The 18,412-nt window shown below is 43.3% G+C and overlaps 1 protein-coding gene across 1 annotated transcript in view; it reads right to left on the bottom strand.

Moving 5' to 3' along the window:
• The window catches only part of LOC128969026 (protein eva-1 homolog C-like), a 200,912-nt gene extending 191,122 nt beyond the window's left edge, over window positions 1–9,790 (bottom strand). Inside the window, exon 1 of the mRNA XM_054383701.1 lies at window positions 9,691–9,790. Within this exon, the coding sequence (XP_054239676.1) occupies window positions 9,691–9,790 (100 nt within the window). The remainder of the gene's footprint in view (window positions 1–9,690) is intronic.
• Window positions 9,791–18,412: the final 8,622 nt, after the last annotated feature.

Below are 18,412 nucleotides of genomic sequence, written 5' to 3' on the forward strand. Positions count from 1 at the left end.
TGTGCTTTCACTCTGTGGCCAAAACAATGCTGACCACATACTAATGTTTTAGCTATTGCTGAACAGCAGCAGTGCCTTCTCGGTTTCTCACTCTGACTTCCCAGTTAATAGATTGGGGAATGCACAAGAGTTTGGAAGGGGACACAACCAGGCAGATTACCTCAACTGCCCAGAGACATTCTGTGCTATATAACATTATGTTCAGCTATAAAATGGAGTGGAGTGGGGTTTACGTAAGTCAGCCACCTTTAGCCTGAGAACTGGCTGGGCATTAGTCTGCCCATGGGAGGTCAATGATTGCCATTGCATTACTTATCTTGTTTCTTTTTTTCTCCACTTCACTTCTGAAATTATTTTTATCTCAGCCCATGAGTGTTCTCATTTTTACTCTTCCTTTCCTCCTCCCCTTTCCTACTAGGGGTGGGAAGGGAGAGCAGGCAAGCTGCCTCTGGAGGTTAACTCACAAAACTTAGTTACCTGCACTTGGATTTGCAATTGTAATGGTCATTTTAACCCATACAGCTCACTTGCATATATGCATTACAGTATTAGAGAAGGAGTTGTATATTGAGTACCACATATTTCTTCATGCCTATCCCAGCATTAGAGAATGGGTAAGAATAAGGGGCTACTCCTGGATAAAAAGATAGGTACTGTAAAATCTCTGAAATATTGGGCAGTTAGAGCTCCTGATGCTAATCTGTCTGCTTAGAATCTTTATCTGTGCATGTAACATTCCAGACTGTCCCTCCAGAAGAGTAAATTCATCTCTGTTTGCAGGACACTCACAACAAGCAGATTAGTATTTAAATAGCACACAGTAAATAAGGCCCATGGACCATAATAAACCAGAAGGATAAAGAAATCACAACTGTGAGACAGCTGCCCTGTGCATTGGAGAAGACAGGAGTCCAAGGAGGTGGGGGAAAAATAGCATGTTCTCATTAGAGACTAACTTATAACAAAATTCTAAAGGGCTGGATTCTAGCCACAGCTACCCTAATTTCTTAACATCCAAATGTTTGATTTTCAACCTTAATATTGTTCTTTGAATGTTTCACACAAAAGGTGAACTTTTTCAAAACAAAAGTGCAGAATTTAGACCCATATCATCACTAGGGTCACAGCAGCTCTGCACTTATAGGTTCCACAGATCTCTGAGGTAAGTTATTTTCCAAAGACTGAGGCTCAAAATTGAATGTAATCCAGCTACAGCAGCTCAGGTTACCACCTATCAGTCTAATTGCACTAAGTGTCTGCACTCCTGGCCCAACAGAACTTTAATGCAAAATCTGTGAGCCAAATGCCTTTGAACAATACAGCAAACATGGGAAATGAATGCCAGGAATAGCACCTGCTACAGAGCAACCTCAATATCAATGCAGAGAAGCAAACAATAGAGGACTACAGCTGAGCCCACAGATCCTAGGCACAGGGTAATGGTCACCCCAGCCTGCAACATGATCAGCAGAATGGAAAAATCAGCAGAAATCCTCCTCCATTGCTGTGTTTGTTTTTGTATTTACTTTTTGGAGTAAAAGCCCATTTAAAACCCTTGAGGGCAACATGTCAATAATACCATAGCAGCAAAACCACAGGCATCCGACAGCAGATGCAAATAGCAAAATCACATAGGGGAGCTCAGAGTAGGTGGTCTGAATAGTCCCTCTTTAACAAGCAGCACCATTAGGTAACCTAGTTTATCAAGCGTTTAGTATAACTTACCTGCAGACAACCCTCTCTCACACCCTGCCAATTCTGGTGCTTTTATAGGCTGCTGGAGGAGTGAAGTGTCCCTGTTGGCAAGCAGCATGTTTACGCCAGGTCAAAAGCTGGGGCACAAAGGTAGGGAAGTTCTTTGTAAGTCATTGATAAAACTTCTCATAATCTGCGTCTCTAAGCTTTCTTCTCTTAATGTAATATTTAAAAATGGAAACACATTTTCTACATATTTCTTCCTCTGTTAAGGCTGTGGGATACATTGCCAGCAAGTGGATGTGACCTACCCTGCTCACCACAATGAAGTGCTTGGACAACATCTTCTGCAAATTCTACAGAGGTATGGAACATCCTTCTGTTACTTCAAACAGACTTCTGAAACCTGACCACTCAGAGAGTCTGCCCAGACTGCAGGTCCCACATATGCTTCTCCATCTTCATGCAAGGATCCAGATGCATCTAAGACTGATTATTGTATATCAAGCTTTAACATCCAAAGGAGCCTCATCAACACTGATACCACAGCATCTACTAATATGTTCAAGAGCACATAGTATGTTTGAAGAGACTCAGACAAGATTTATTTTACTGTGCAACTCAGCACTGCCAAACCATCATTGTCTCTCTGACATAAGAAGACATGCACTGGGTTTCAGGATGGAGCATCCCAAAAGAGCAGACATACATACTTTAATTACTATGAATGAGCTCTTATCCTCAGTTAGTGGGCTGAGCCAGGCATACTTGGATCAGCCCAAATTCAGGCTGAGAGAGACAAAGCTCACAATCTTCCCTCAAGGCAAAAGCAGCAAGTAGGTAAATAACTAACTAAACAAATAAAGTAATAAATCAACCAAGCAGCTCTCTTAAACGTGGTCAAAATTATTATCTCTATATCAGATTTAATCAGCAAGATGAGTTGTGTTTAACTTCTGTGCATCCTGCAAAGCTCTTTGCAAGTCGGAAGTTACCTCACAGCTAAGCAAAATGTGGTCTTTGCCTGTCTCTTGTAAAGAGATCAAAAATTGCAGACAACAGCAGTAGCAGATCACTGAGGCACAGCACTGGCAAGGACTCAACGAACTTTGTGGTACTGCACCAAATCAACCTGACCAAAAATCCTCTGAACTACTTTGATCAGTGCATTGTGTTTGTTCCTATAGACAGCCACATACTCTTAGAGGGACAGATACAGAACGAATCTGTGAATGTCTTGGGTGTCTGGATAAAAAGGAATTACAAGAGCACAAAAAATACCCAACATGGATAGTAGCTTCAAATGCCCCCCCACAGAGACAGGGATTGCTGTCTTGGAGCTGAAAGCATCAAGTTCAATCTATACATGCACAAACACGCAGCTAGCCTCATATAAGACATGTAAACTATTCTGGTGTTGGCCACCTAAATCACTGCACAGCCACCTAAAGGCAGCATAGTCCAACTTTCTGATGTGAATACCAAGCGCTTGGGGAGATCAGGACATGTTTAAATCAGCATCAGCAAAAGTGCCAAGAGTATAAATTTGTAGATTTTTCTCCCCTCTGAAGAGACTAAGCTTATTCTGCCCCCTCTCTTACCCTCATCTTAAATTAGGATTTTAGCTTCCAAGTATCTCAGTTGAGAAAAGATACATTAAAATTCCAATGTGTTTTCTTTTTAATTGACCAAACTCTTTGTGTTATATAAAGTCTGTTTTCACAGAGTCTTAAATCAGGGAACAGTTTTTACCTAAGGACATAAAGAGTTACTTTATTTAATTCTGCAGCATTTATACCCCTAACAATACACAGACATAGGAAGAAGGCCACTAGGACATTTTTCCCAAATAGACTGTGCGTTCAGTGGGTACTGATAACCTGGGATACTTTAAAGTCTTTTGGCTTTTTTTGGAGTGTTTGGGGATTATTGTTTGTGCAGGGGTTTGTTTGGGGTTTGTTTTGGGGTTTTTTTTGGTGTGGTTGGTTTGTTTGGTTGGTCGGTTTTTGTTAATAAAATTTTCCTGGTACTGACAAAGGTTTGCATCAGTGGATTACTTTCAGGGTGACTGCCAGTCATGGCACAGACATCGGCACCCCGGGATCTCCTGGCTCTTGCTGACAGCTCTGTTGGCTAAGCAGTAGATTTCCAGATGACATGAGCCAGATGCATATGGTTCTTGAGCTTGAAATCATTGCCTACATGAGGTTTCACAGAGTCTCAAGATATCCTGGCACACACAGCAACCTTCTCCATCCCTCCCCAGCAGTGCCTCCTTTCCCTGGCACCACAAATAAAGACCTGCAGCTGCTTTTTCACAGCAGTGTCTCTGATCACAGCCCAGGACACAAACACATGGAATTGGAAACACGTGTTTCTCTCCCTGAAGCTCACTTTGTCCCCTCAGCTGTCAGCAAAAGTAAACTCTGAACATTTTAAGAGTCAGCAAGCTCTGGTTCCTCCCTCACAGCATTACCATTAGAACTGCTGGGAAATCCACAGTGTTTTATGGAGCAGGTCTCAGGACAGGAGTGCACAGGCACTTGTATTTTTGCTTGATGTGGTATATTGATGCCCATAAAGCTGCATCCCTGCTGACAAAGCAGAACAACTCTCAAAAGCACAAGAAGAGCCCCAGCTTCTGTGCTTCTTCTCTTAACAGCAGCAGAACTGGCAACTTATAACTCCCACACTGATTTTCTCCTTCAAATCTTCTCAGCTCTATGAGCTCTTTAGTCTGCTTCCCAGACAGACATATGCAACGTAACAGAATTCAGCATCCCCTTGTGAGAACTGATCAGCCATGGCTGTCAGACCCAGCCATGGTCTGGGTCTGACATGGTTCAGCTGCCCAGATCCATTCCCTACAGCTCACCATGCAGCCACAACTCTAGAATATTACCAGAAGAAGCCAACTGTGTTTTTTAACTGACCTTGACGAGGTTTCGGATTTTTCACCTCTGCAAAGGAGAATTTCTCAGCCATAGCACAGAGCTCTCTCAATAAAGCAAACTGCAGCCCATACAGCTGTGATAGATGGGGTGGCACATATGACCTCCAGCCGAGAAGGAAAGTAAGGTCCCTTGCCTGGGACAAGCACGTCTTCAAGCAGCAGTCTGGGGTCCATCTAACCTCATTGCTCAGACACCTTCACCAAGAGAAGGCATGGAGGTGGCCTGTGTTTGGCTGTCTTTAAACAAAGTCTAAATTGTGTCTGGTTGTCCCTCGAGTCAAAAGCACAAACCTCATCACTGAGTTACACCACAGCATTGGAAAAGAAATTGTATCTGCCTTTTTACTGAAAATCCACCTCTCACAGTCTTCAGCTTTCAACACATGGAAATCCTGGACACCATCCACTCACTCAGAACTACAAAACCAATATAAAAGTTTGACTAAAGTCATTCAGAAGCTGTTGGAATATAGATGTTAACGATAATTTGGTGAACGGACATGTCAAACAAATTGCCTTTATTACAGCTTGATTAAATGCAATCAAGGAGAAATACCTTTCCCCTCCCAACTTCAGCCCTCATTACAAACACACTGAGCCAATTAGCAGGGAGGTGGTAAAAGCAGCTTTCACTTGAAATCTGCCACTCTTGGGAAAAAAAAATAAAAAAACCCAAAACCCAACAACAACAAATCTTTGTGCTTTCAAACGCAGGAAGAGCCTGCAGGGAAAGGTCCTGAAAGCTACCCAGGGCTCACCTGCAGGGTGTGGATGGAAGTTATCAGTATCCATCTGATTCAGCTCCTTCAAGCAAAGTGCTGCTCACACCAAGCTTGTGCCAAATATAATGCAAAGAACATAAATATTAAAGCAGGCCCAGAGGGAGCAACAGTACTGGGGTTGTTATTCCTCCAGGTTTATGTCCTGCAGCTGGGTTTTTCTGTGTGAGAAAAGGCATGAGCTCCCATCAAAGCTTTTTCCATGCCTACAAACCTACGTTTTTGGCTTAGGTCCCTGCAGTGCATTCTCTGATGTCTTCAGATGGGGAGTTCACAGCACAGCCTTTTCTGCACAGTAGTAGTAGTGAAGGGACCTGTCTCCACTAACACAAAACTCACAACAATCACATAGATTTGATGCCACTATCTCTCTGTTCAACATGTCTGAAATTAGCTAATGAATGGGAAAATTACTGAGGAGAATTGGAGCATGGTGTCATAATCACATAAGCCTAAATTCCTGCAGATATGCAGATGGAAATTAAATGGTCACTTTGGCTGGCCGTGGGCAGAGCAGAATTCAACATGTGTTTGCATGATTTAGCTTCACCGACAGGAACCCCATGGCTGCAGCTAGAGACAGCAAACAGGATATGAGCAATAGCTGTTGACTAAGCTTCCAGCTAATCTTTCAATGCCTGTGTTTTAAGTTAACACCAACCTCTAATTTTGATCCCATTTTCATTAACCTAGTCCCTCTAAGGAGCAAACTGGGCACCACACACAAATCACTGTCTCCTAGAGCCTATGCTGAGGAGCTATGGCATGGCTTCCTCTGGCAGGACAAGGGCATCCCACCACAAATAGAAGAGAGCTAAAACAAAGGCAAAAGTTTATCAATCGGGAGGGATTTCAAAGAGTTTATTGCTGGGACGGAGATTAGGATTAAGGGTTTATAGTTAAAGCACAGAGATTCAAAAGACCAGGCTATTAGCCCACACCTCATTCCAGTCTTCAAGCATCACCTTGATTCTAAGAGGTAGGTGACACATCAATGACACTAGGTCATAAGCCTTCAAACAGTCCTGAGTACAAGAACCTATCACAGAGTGAGACTAGATCAAGAGTCCATACTGCAAGCAGCCACAGAGAAAAAGCCCAGGCCTTCTTAAAAAGTGGTTGCAAAGTGCCTGATAACTCCACTCTCTCCCCAAGGACCTGCTTCCTAGCCCCACATCAATATTTAAAGAACTGTTAAAGAAAACAACTTCAAAACTCTTCACGTAGTTCAAATACTTCACTTAAAAGGAATTTTAATTCTTACATCTCAGATTGCACCAGTCCCCAGCAGGACATGCAGTCATCATGTTCACGTTGTGGCATTTGAGCTGCTCCAAAAGGGGAGGCTGGAGCCACAATGTGAGACTAAGCATGCCCAGACCTGAGAGCCGAGGTGATGGAGAAGCCCTCCAGCTCTACCTGTGTTGCCACCCTGGGCCACTCCTTACCCTCACAGGGTGCCTTCCCACGACCTATGAAAAGAAGAAATCTTCCTGCAGCCAAAAGACATACTTTTAAGACCCTGCCAGTGGGAGAATACTGGGAGCAGCAGGACATGGGTGGGTATACAATTCCTTGTTAAGTCTTTTGGCCAGTCCCACTGTATAGCTGCAGTGTCTGAGTCAGATCAGTCGTGCTTGTGATCTGCTAAGAGCTCAAGTCTGGCCATCCCTAAACTGTTTCTTTCTAGCACTGGAACTACGTGCTCTGTCTGGCCCACCACAAAAAGGACATGGTCTGTTACTAACAGCAGCACCTCCCTGAGTTAAACCAAGCTGAGAAGCCAGAGAAGCTTTGTTGCTAAACAAGGTCTACAGGATTGAGTTTTAAAATATTCTTTTCCAAAAGCCATCAGCTGCTCTCTCTCAAAGTGTCATCTCTGTGTCATCTTCCTGCAGCACATGGGCAGCAGTCAAACTGCTGCAGAAACCTCTATGGGATCACAGCAAGCATTGCATTATTCGGCAGCAATAACCGATACAAATCCATTCATCAACTTGAGACACAGACAATTTATGTTTAGAATGCACCACCATTAGGTGAGACAGCATATGATAAAGCTGTAAGGCTTCCCCAAAGACATTCACCTGCTCAATTCCAGCCATACTGGAGAAGAACACAGAACACCCTGAAGTACAGAAAAAAAGTATTTAAGTGGCCAAAAACCATTGTGGTCAAGTGATGTTGAAAGGTTATCCTCCTTCCATTTCCCATGCCAGGTGACAATCCATGTACAGGGGTAACAATAACAAATAAGGTGCTCCATCAGGTAGGAAGAGTTATCTGGGCCACTGCTCCTTCAGAAAGGCACGTGGTAAATGCTCACATGCGTTGGAGGGAGATGAATGGGGTCTCTGCAAAATATACTGAGGAATTGTAAGGTGTAATTTGGGAAATGCAGTATCTTTTCCCACTCCCTTTCATCTTGTGGCTACCCAGCTCCTGAACTTACAAACCCGTATCCAAGCTGCTACACACTGGGTACAGCCCTTTCCTGCAGCAAACCATATTTCCTGTCCTGCAAGGTACAGTCAGTCCAACGAGACTGAACATTTGCCAAGCTGCTGTCAGGAAACATAGCTTGGATCTGGTGGAAGATTCCAACAGCACAATGGTGGTTGTGCTGTTGTGACTACAGACCCTGCTTCAGAGGATAGTCTTGCCATGCACAGGATTTTAAGCCAACCTTCTTCTCCCAAAGTTTGACATTACTATTGGATGTTGCAGAAAACATGACTTTGTTATCAACAACTTTCTGATTCATTTTTTAAAAGAACAGCATCTTCCCTCCCACCCCCCAGCATCAACAAAGTCTACTGAATTTGCTTCCATTGCTCTAGCTAAGTTCTGTACACATGATGTAAAGTGTCCTTGCTCTGGGATGCTTTTGCACATTTTAACATTTAGCAATTTGGCCTGGCTAGGACATATTTACCTACACATCAGAAGGACCAGTACTTTCCCCATTGCAACTTGAGCTCCTGTCATGCCCACTCCATACACCCTTTCTGCAATAACTGGGTTGCAAGGAGAAGCACAGAGAAAGCTCAAGGCCAAAAAGAGAGAAAAACACACTAGAAACAGGGAGATTACTCCACCCTTTCCATTCAGAGGCAGATCTGCCTTGAATGGAAGCCCCTAGGACTGATTTGCCTCCAAAAGAAACTGAATCACAAGTAAGTCAGCCCCCTTCAATTTGCATTAAGACTTCAAGCTTCTGTATATGCCTTCCCACCCCTCCATCAAGCTCCTCCTTTCTGACATAAATCTCTCACAGCAGGCAGATACATATACTCCCAGGCAGTGAGCAGCAGCATTCTGATGTGTTGAAACCCAAGTCTGGTGAGATTGAGTGAATGACACTTTTTCATCAGCAAACCATAACTGGCAGCTCTTATCCACTGCAAGAGTTTTGTGACACAACTAAAGATTATGCCAGACTAATTTTTCACACTAACACCCAAGATGAGAACCCAGATGAGAACCGATATCCCAAAAGCAAAGTGACCCTCACTAGGCATTGCTAAACAAACTAATCAGACCACCTCAACTGTAAAATGAGATATTTTCCCTGACCCACATGCACATCCACAAAGAAGAGGAGCAGAAAGGTCATTTTAAGGTGACTGATGCAGCTGCACACAGCAATAAAACTTATATGGGACTCTATACCTTCAAAGTGTCGTGTATTTAACTACTGTGTGCAACTTAAAACAAGTGCTACAAGCATTTTTAGAATCAAAAATTATCTATAAATGAGACACTTCCTCTGGCTTAAGCAAACACAGACTCAGAATATCAATTAATTATGTGCATGTAACATGTCCTTTATCTCAGCTCAGGGGGTTTTTGCAACAATCAGGAGCTGTATGTTAAGAGCAGGGAAATCTGACCCATTACAAAACAATTGGGTCTTGCTATGTTAGCTTTAATTCATATCCTAAACCTTCCCACTCTCCCAAAATAGCTTTTTTTCACTCCTCAGAGAAACACCACAAAACCTGCTACAAACTTTTAAAAGTTATCAGTATTCCCTTTTTTCCCAAAGTTAGTCAGACTAACTCTGATGAATTAGTTTTGCCAAGGGTTATTGAGAAAGTTTTGTTACAAACTCAAATACTCATACAGAAGATTATTTTCATCAGCTTATTTTTAAAAGACTAAAATTACTCCCCGCAGAAGTATCCCAGGTCTGCTCACATGCAGAGCTTGCACCCATAAGCAGCCATCCAGCATCCGAAAGGATTGGCACTTCACCCCTACCTGAGAAGTCTGCAGAAGTCTTAGCAAAGTTGCTGAAAGCTGTCAAGCACATGAATCCTATGAGGAAATTGGAGGTAGGAGACATATCTGTGTAGCACATCCTTAAGTATCCTCACAGATTGTTTTCTTCCAGAGAAAAGGAAAGCGTTTCCTGCCCCGATCCAGTCCTCCTCACTGCCCGGAGAACAGAGTTAGTCCCATTGCTTGGAAGGATCACAGCCAGCAGTAGGGAAGGAAAAGCGCTCAGCGCACACACACACACACACACACACACACACGCACACACAGAGGCACACACTCACATCCCCGGCAGAGAATGAACCCAGGCTGAGTGAGGCTGACGAATGAGACAGACCTACCTGAGCCTTGGCGGAGGGCCCAGGGTCCTAAAAACCACCGCTTAGCCCAAATTTGCTGCAGACTGTGACTGTGCAGCTGTCCAGCAGCGGCACTGCAAGCTACTGGGGGAAAGCCGGGGACAGGGGAGGTGGATTGCCCCATGGGGCTGCTTTGGAGGTGCTCGGTTGCTCTTGGTTTAGACACTCTGGGATCTTGTCTCCCCGGTGCAGATAGATGGGCAGTACTTTCAAGGCAGGATGCCCAAAACAAAGTGCCTGAACGCACACAGGTTTTTGGAGTGATGGTTATTTACAGCTGCTGCTGAAATCGGTGTGAGCAGTGATGTCCTGCCAGTCTGGTGTCAGGACAATCCTTCAGCTGCATCCAGTGTTGAGAGTGTTCCTACAAAATAGGAGACTTTGCACAGGCCAGTGATCAAACCCTCCCGGATCACACTGCAGGACCAAAACTGTGTCGGCCCACATACCCAAAACCCTCCCTGCTTTTGACAGCATCCAGCCATGCCAGGCTCCCTGGGCCCACTGAACCCCTCTTCCCTCCATCAAACTGAGGAATTTTCCTAACCTGTGGTGTTCAAACCCAGGAGACCTGTCTCCTTCAAGAACAATTACTTTAACCTCCAACTAGCATGGCCTCAGCTGGTAATTCAAGCACTGCTCACTCTTCAGAGGTAAAAGAAGGCTGCAACACACCTGGAAGCATATCCAGTACTTGATCCTATCCGATCTTCATCCATATGTGGCAGCATCAAGCCAGCCATGCTAACTTTGAAGAGCTGAGCTCTGAGGACACAGAGATGGATTTTACTGGTAGACCCACCTCAAGTATAGGTTTGCACATAAGTAATGGACATAACCAATATACATACTCTAGAGCAGAGGCTGAGTGACAGTGCAGAGAGTGAAGGATATTTTTCATAGACAAAGCCAACACCAGCCATTTAGCAGCCTGCATATGCACACACACAAACCCACAGAGCAGCACTGAGTGGCACTGCCAGGAGAAGGGAAGCACAGCTGTTGAACAAAGCTGGAGCTTCTATTCAGCAAAAATAACCTGAGTGGGAACATCCAAGGAAAACTACAACTGTTTTCTACTCCTTTGTCCTGTTCATCCACACAGAATTAAGCAAAACTCTCCAAAAACATTCACTTTGGATCTAAAAACAAGCATAAGAGCCTTCAACCCAAAGGACTTGGGTGTTTTTTTCAGAGCTGAGTGCACTTGTAAAGTTTCTTATGATGAAATTTCTAACAATGCCTCAGTTGTTCTCTGCTGAAAATCAGACTGGGTGACAGATTATGTGTGAAAAACATTCACAGGAGTGCTCTCATGAATGCCACAGTCATTGTTTCTACCAGAAACCTGTCCTAGGATGATGTGTGCTAGAAGCAGACCTCCAAGTGAGCTGTAAGCCTTGTGGGACCATTTAATTTCTGTCCATATTGCTACTTGATCAAGTTCCAACCAGCCACACTGAGGATGAGGGTAGCATGGGAAATTTTGAGTTTGAATACTGTCCATGAGCCATCCACTCAGATCTCATGAACAAGAGGCTGGTCTAGCCTGAACTGAACCTAAGCAAACCTCCTCACAAACAGCTCTTTATACACTGAGGATCTACAATGAAGGTACAAATGAGTCACCTCTCAAAGTCATTCTGGGTTGACCTGACATCACAGACCTATCCTGAGGTTCAGCAGGTTCTGTATAATCCAGTCCTAGTCCCTCCTCTCTGCACAAAATCCTGACACCTTACCTTTTTGCAGAGGACTGCTTAAACAGAATCAGAGACCAAGAACTTCTACAGTCTGTCTTGCTTTTTTCTCACCTGATACTTTCATCTCACATGGCAGATCTCTCTGACCCATATTTTCCAGTGATGACATAAATTTTAAAGATAAAATATCAAGATATTTGGCTCCTAACATGTAACATCCTACATGTAATTCTTATCTCACCTTCTTCTGCTGCCCTTGCCAAGAGGAAGATTCACCGCTATTGCCTTACAGGCATGAGATAACCATACTGATTACCAGATTATCAGACAAAGCTCCTTATTAGCAGGACAAAGAGACAATAGAGCCCCTGGAAATTTATCATCCCTCTGGAAAAGGGAAGCACTATTTGCTGAAAAGAGCCCACCCTGTTAGCAGGTGTTGATTTTACTGATTAAAGGGTAATTAGGTTTGGCTGACAGTTTATAGGGAAGAATAAAAACACTCTGGTGACAACGTTTTAAACATTAAACATGGGAAGTATGCTTGAGCACCCTTTTCAGTTACTATTAATAAAGTCAAACAAGAGGGGAAGAGGTTTTCATCAGTGTCATGTGAAACCTTTGTTTTTTAAGCAAGTTTGCAAATATGTCTTCCTGAAGGAAAGCAGAAAGCAGAAAGCAACTCTTGCTGGGGGAAAAAAAAATCTATTGGTTTTTGAGAAACAAAAATATCAGTTAAAGCTCATCTCCATAATGCCCTTAGTCCTAAGGGCATTTGGGCACATCAGCTCTTTGGGAAAGAGGCTACCTATCCCAACTGCAGCACAGACAAAGGACAGATTCTCTGTCATGGATAGTCTCATAGGGTAAACAAGAATCAGGGGAACCACAATGTGAATCTTCATTTTTAGGAGCAACACTCCTTGAAATCCAGCCATGCCTTCAAATATGTCTCCTGGAGATAGGTAATAATACATATGATGATACATCATCCCTTGGATCTCTTGTCCCCAAAGCCAGCCAGAAGTGGGAATAGGCCAGTACCGATGCAGTTCAGCATTACATTTTAGCTTGGAGGAATGATTATTTTGTCTCTTTCTCTCCACAGAGTTAACTATGGAGAATGACTGGGGTTTTTAGGTACAGCACTTGTGTATGCTTAAAAATACTTTAGAAGAAGCGGAGAAAATACAGAGCCTTGTGTCTGAGCTGGACTTGAACACCTTGATCATGGAAAAAAATTCATGGGGTCTATATACCCAGCTTAAGACATGAAGAGGTCCATAGCACCATAGAATTCTGCTTAGTGATTTTCTTTTCAGCTCAGTCTCTTCTAAGTAACTGCACTTTCTGATATTAAGAGTATCTGTCACTTGTTCAGTGGCTGGCCCAGTCCTAACCCTTGACACTGTGTCTTCTGTAAGGTCTCAAAGCACATCTCCACTTTGGCATTTCACACAAGGATGAAGAACCGTCATATGTTTGAGTTCACTACGTTTTCTTGCCAGGGGAAACTCTCAGAGAGGACAATAGATTAAATCATTTTAATTCTTCAATCCAATTAGAGATATTGCCACTTGGCCACACCGCCTCTTTGTTAATGAAGATAAATTAATGACAAAGTTATATCTATAGAAAGACATCTAAACTCAGTGGATAGAGCTTAAAATACAAAATAGCAAAGATTCCTAGCACAGTACACCTCTCTGTTCTTTTTTTTTTCTTTTTTTTTTTTCCCTATAAGTAGCTCTTGGAAACAGATGGAGTTGCTCATGGTAGTAAGCACTGTTTGCTTTCAACAATTTGAAGGCACAGCACCTCACATAATGCAGTTTTGCAATACAACACCGAGCATCTCACAAGTAAAATCCTCCCCTGTCTCCGTATCTGTTAAACATATATCCACAGCTGTTAAACAACAGCTGTGTAGAATGTTCAAACTGAAAAGCCTTTGAAGATTTCTGTCTGAAAGTTTTTTCTGTCACTCAATCATTCCAGTTTACAAAACAAATATATAACCTGGGGGACTTTGCTCCATACTGGGTCCAGTTTGAAGTGGGGGTGTTGCTTTAACATAATTCTGTGTCAAGCAAAACCCCCAAGTGATGCACTTAAAAAAACACTTCAAAATGTTATACAGAGTGACACTAAATTTTCCAATGTGCAAAATATAAAAAATAAAATATTTGGAGACTACAAAGTGCTCCACAACAAAGCTGAAAACTTTCTCCTGTATGCATCAAGTAATTGCTGATGAAACCTCTCTCAGCTAACATTCTCCTTAGTATAGTGATGTCATGATCTATGTGAGGGGATACTGTACAGTCTGGTGCTTTATCTGGGACCAGCATATCTGGCTGGGGTTAGTTGGTGCCTTGTGTAAAGGATGTTTTTAGGTTAATCTCTTCACTATCACAGAATCACAGAATCACAGAATCAATAAGGTTGGAAAAGACCTCAAGGACCATCAAAGTCCAACCTGTCACCCAAAATCTCATGACTACTAAACCATGTCACCAAGTGCCATGTCCAATCCCCTCTTGAACACCTCCAGGGATGGTGACTCTACCACCTCCCTGGGCAGCACATTCCAATGGCTCTGTGAAGAACTTTCTCCTCACCTCGAGCCTAAACTTCCCCTGGCACAGCTTGAGACTGTGTCCTCTTGTTCTGGTGCTGGCTGCCTGGGAGAAGAGCCCAACCCCCACCTGGCTACAACCTCCTTTCAGGTAATTGTAGACAGCAATGAGGTCACCCCTGAGCCTCCTCTTCTCCAGCTCCTTCAGCCTCTCCTCATAGGGTTTGTGTTCAAGACCTCTCCCCAGCCTCACTGCCCTTCTCTGGACACATTCAAGCGTCTCAATGTCCTTCTTAAATTGAGGGGCCCAGAACTGGACGCAGTACTCGAGGTGCAGCCTAACCAGTGCTGTGTACAGGGGCACAATGACTTCCCTGTTCCTACTGGCCACGCTATGCCTGATGCAGGCCAGGATGCTGTTTGCCTTCTTGGCCACCTGGGCAATAATAACTACAGGCATTTTGAGTCTGTGCTCCACTGTGAGATACGTAAGAATTTCACGATTTTTCTTTTTGCCCTGTGTTCCATGTGTCCTGCCTGTTTGAAAGTTGTTCCTGAGACTTTTTGCTATGTGGGCATACAACACTCAGCTGAGATCCTGTAGTACCACAAATGGTGTTATGAATACCTAGGAGAGTTGAAGGTTTCCTCAGCTGGTTCAGGAAGCCAGTATCCATAGCTGCTGCTGCATCTGTGGAGGAGAAGGCAGCGATGTAAAGCTTTTTCTCAGGTAAAAGCCCTGCTGTGAATCCAGCAGAAGCCAAACAAGACATAAAATGCAGCAGCATTTTCTCTCCCACATCTATCTTCATGCAACAATACTGCATGCAGTTGAACAAGTGTAGGGGAAAATAATGTTATGATTTCTAAAGGGGTTTTGTAAACAAAGGATATTGGATCACAACAAGACTCAAAGGATATGAGGATTTTCTCCTCCGTTTAGTCACTGTTGCACAGTAATGGAGAGCAGAAGTTGGCCTGTTCTGCTTAAAATAACAAGATATAACTTTGAGAAATTCAATTGTAAATTTTTGACTTGATGCTTCTCCTGCATGAGCAGGTTGTGACAGTAGGTATAATTTACTATAACAAACTAGTAGCATTAATGCATAAATCAAGAGAAACAAGTGGTCCCCCTTGTCAATCTCCTGCCCACTGGAGAGAGTAATGGGGTTATAAATGGAGAAAAAATAAATATTGACTCTATGAAATGTAAAGGTACCTGGGAGTTCACCCATCAGTCTTTAGGTTTCACTTGCCTTTCAAGATGAATGAGATTTCTTATATTATCCATTTTGATTATTTCTAAAAGCATCTCAGGAAACAGAATGGAGACACTGAACTCAGTACTCTCCTTAGGCTTTCAAGATATTCCAGATTGTTTCTGAAGGACAGTACCTCTGATTTCTGGAATCAAGTAGATGCTCCCAACCTCTAGTTGTCTTTTAGTTTGACATAAATACTTAAGGGGCTGTCTGGACTGGTCAATGACTTCTTTGTTTCATGCTGTTTCTGGTGCAAACTTCTCTAAGATGGTTCCGGAAACTCACCCTCCATCACTTGCACTATGGAAGCACATTAGGATTCAAGAGGACCCAAGAATTTACTTCCTAAACAAAGGCCTCTGGCACCATTTACTGAACTTAGTTTGTCACACATTCTTCACCTCCCTCCAAACTCATGTAACATCAGAAATAAAATTGTCTTCTATAAAGAACATTATACTCTACTTTAGATTCACTTCATCATTGGTTTCCACATTAAATTCCTCTAAAAATATCTTACTGAATAGAAAATAAGGGGAATCAAGTGTTTCATGAAAGCTGAGGTAAACCAGTGTTGCTGTCCTTTCTGTAACCTGTAAGGGTGGCACATATCCCATAGGGAACTCAGTACCGACTGGGCAGACAACCAGGTGCCTAAACCCCAAGAGAAGCAGCAAAATCAGCCACATATTAAATTCTTGGTGATCTGAAAACAACACAGATTTCAAGAGGAATTTAAAGACACTACTGATTCTGAACAGAGGGCAAATACTTACCAAGGCACTGGCAAAGCTGACAATACATCACTTCATATTTCATGCATCATAGGATAGCTTCAATTGGAAAAGACCTTTAAGTCCAACCATTATCTACCTCTACAAAGTCTGGTGCTAAACAATGTCCCTTAGCACCACATCTCTGCATCTTTTAAACACCTCCAGTGAAGGGGATTCTACCACCTCCCTAGCAGGCCTCTTCCAGTGTTTGATGACCCTTTCAGTGAAGAATTTTCATCTCATATCAAGTCTAAACCTCACCTGGTGCAACTTTTGGTCATTTCCTGTCATCCTGTCACTTGTTATTAGGAAGAAGAGACCAACAGCCACCCCACTACAACCTCCTTTCATGGAGTTGTAGAGAGCAAGAAAGTCTCCCTTCAGCCTTCTTTTCTCCTGAATAAACAATCCCAGTTTCCTCAGTCACTCCTCACAAGACCTGTCCTCTGGACCATTAACCAGCTTCATTGCACTTCTCTGGACTTGCTTCAGGACCTCAAAGTCTTTTTTGTAGTGAGGACCCCAAACCCAAACACAATACTCAAAGTGTGGTCTCACCAGCACTGAGTACAGGAAGACAATCACTTCCTTGGTCCTGCTGATCACACTATTCATGATACAAGCCAGGGTGCTTTGGCCTTCTTCACCACCTGAGCACAGTGCTGCCTCATATTTAGCCACCAAATAACTTGAACCCTGACAAAAATCATTGACATCTCTTTGTTTGTTGTTGGGTTTGGTTTTTTTCTTCTTCCATAAAGGTTATACAATAACATCTTATCCTGCAAGGCTGGAATGCAACAAAGTGAAAAGGAAATGGAAGAAAATAGGTGTGCACGAACATTCTGGTGATGTGCCATGGAAGCCATGCCCTCCAGGAGCCTCAGGCTCGGGGGAGCAGATGTGATCACTTCTCCAGCAACTGCACGCAAAGGAGAGAAGATGCAGTTGGTCTGTCAGGGTGAACCACACATGGCTCCAACAGGATGTACGCTCCAAAACCACCAAGGCCTGGGGGTGTTTTGACAGAATGAGCTGAAGATTTTCCAGTTCATTGCTTCTCCAAGCTCAGTGCTTAGGACACTGTGTCTAAAGACAGATCTCCCTTTCCTCTTTGCTTGTTCTACACTAAAGTGAAAAAAAGTAATAGTAGGATGTTTGATGGTCCCTTAAATGACAACTGTTCAAGCCAGAAGGTTTGGCACCTTAGGTTATTTGAAGCAACATTTTGGGATATCTCTAATTATTAAGATCCAGCAAGGTCCACTCACCTTAAGCTAGCCAACAACTCATGTCTCATTAAAAGGAAACTTCCAGAAAGACTAGAGCTGCCAAATCAAATCCACTATACTATATCTATGCTGGGACTGAAGCACAGATTCACAGATTGCATAGGGTTGGAAGGGACCCTCACAGGTTATCTTGTCCAACCCCTCTGCAGTGAGCAGGGACATCTCCAACTAGATTAGGCTGCACAGGGACACATCAAGTCTGATCCTGAATGTCTCCACAGATGGGGTCTCAACCACATCCCTGAGCAAACCTGTTCCAGTATTTTACCACTTTCACCATGAAGAACTTCCTCCTACGCCCAACCTAAATCTACCCTACTCCAGTTTAAAACCATTGCCCCTTGTCTTGTCACTACAAGCCCTCCTAAACAGTCCTTTCTCAGCCTTCCTGTAGGTCCCCTTCAGATATTGAAATGTAGCTATAAGGTCTCCCTGGAGCCTTTTCTTCTCCAGGCTGAACAGCCCAAATTCTTTCAGCCTGTAGGAGAGGTGCTCCAGTTCTCTGACCACCTTTGCAGCCTTTTGTGCCACCTCTGTGGCACCATGTCTCTGGCCTTATGGGGACATGAGTGGGTTAATTCTAGCTAGATGTGCAGGTAGGCAGGTCAGCTCAAACCAGGAAGCAGCCTGCTAGTGCTGACACAACTCAGAGTAAGAGCCCTCCTTCAATCTTTAGAACAAGTTGTGTTGTTTCTTAATTCACATTCAGTGTTATAAGAACCCAGGTGTGT

The sequence above is a fragment of the Indicator indicator genome, chromosome 9 (genome assembly GCF_027791375.1).
Source record: "Indicator indicator isolate 239-I01 chromosome 9, UM_Iind_1.1, whole genome shotgun sequence".
Lineage (NCBI taxonomy): Eukaryota > Metazoa > Chordata > Aves > Piciformes > Indicatoridae > Indicator > Indicator indicator.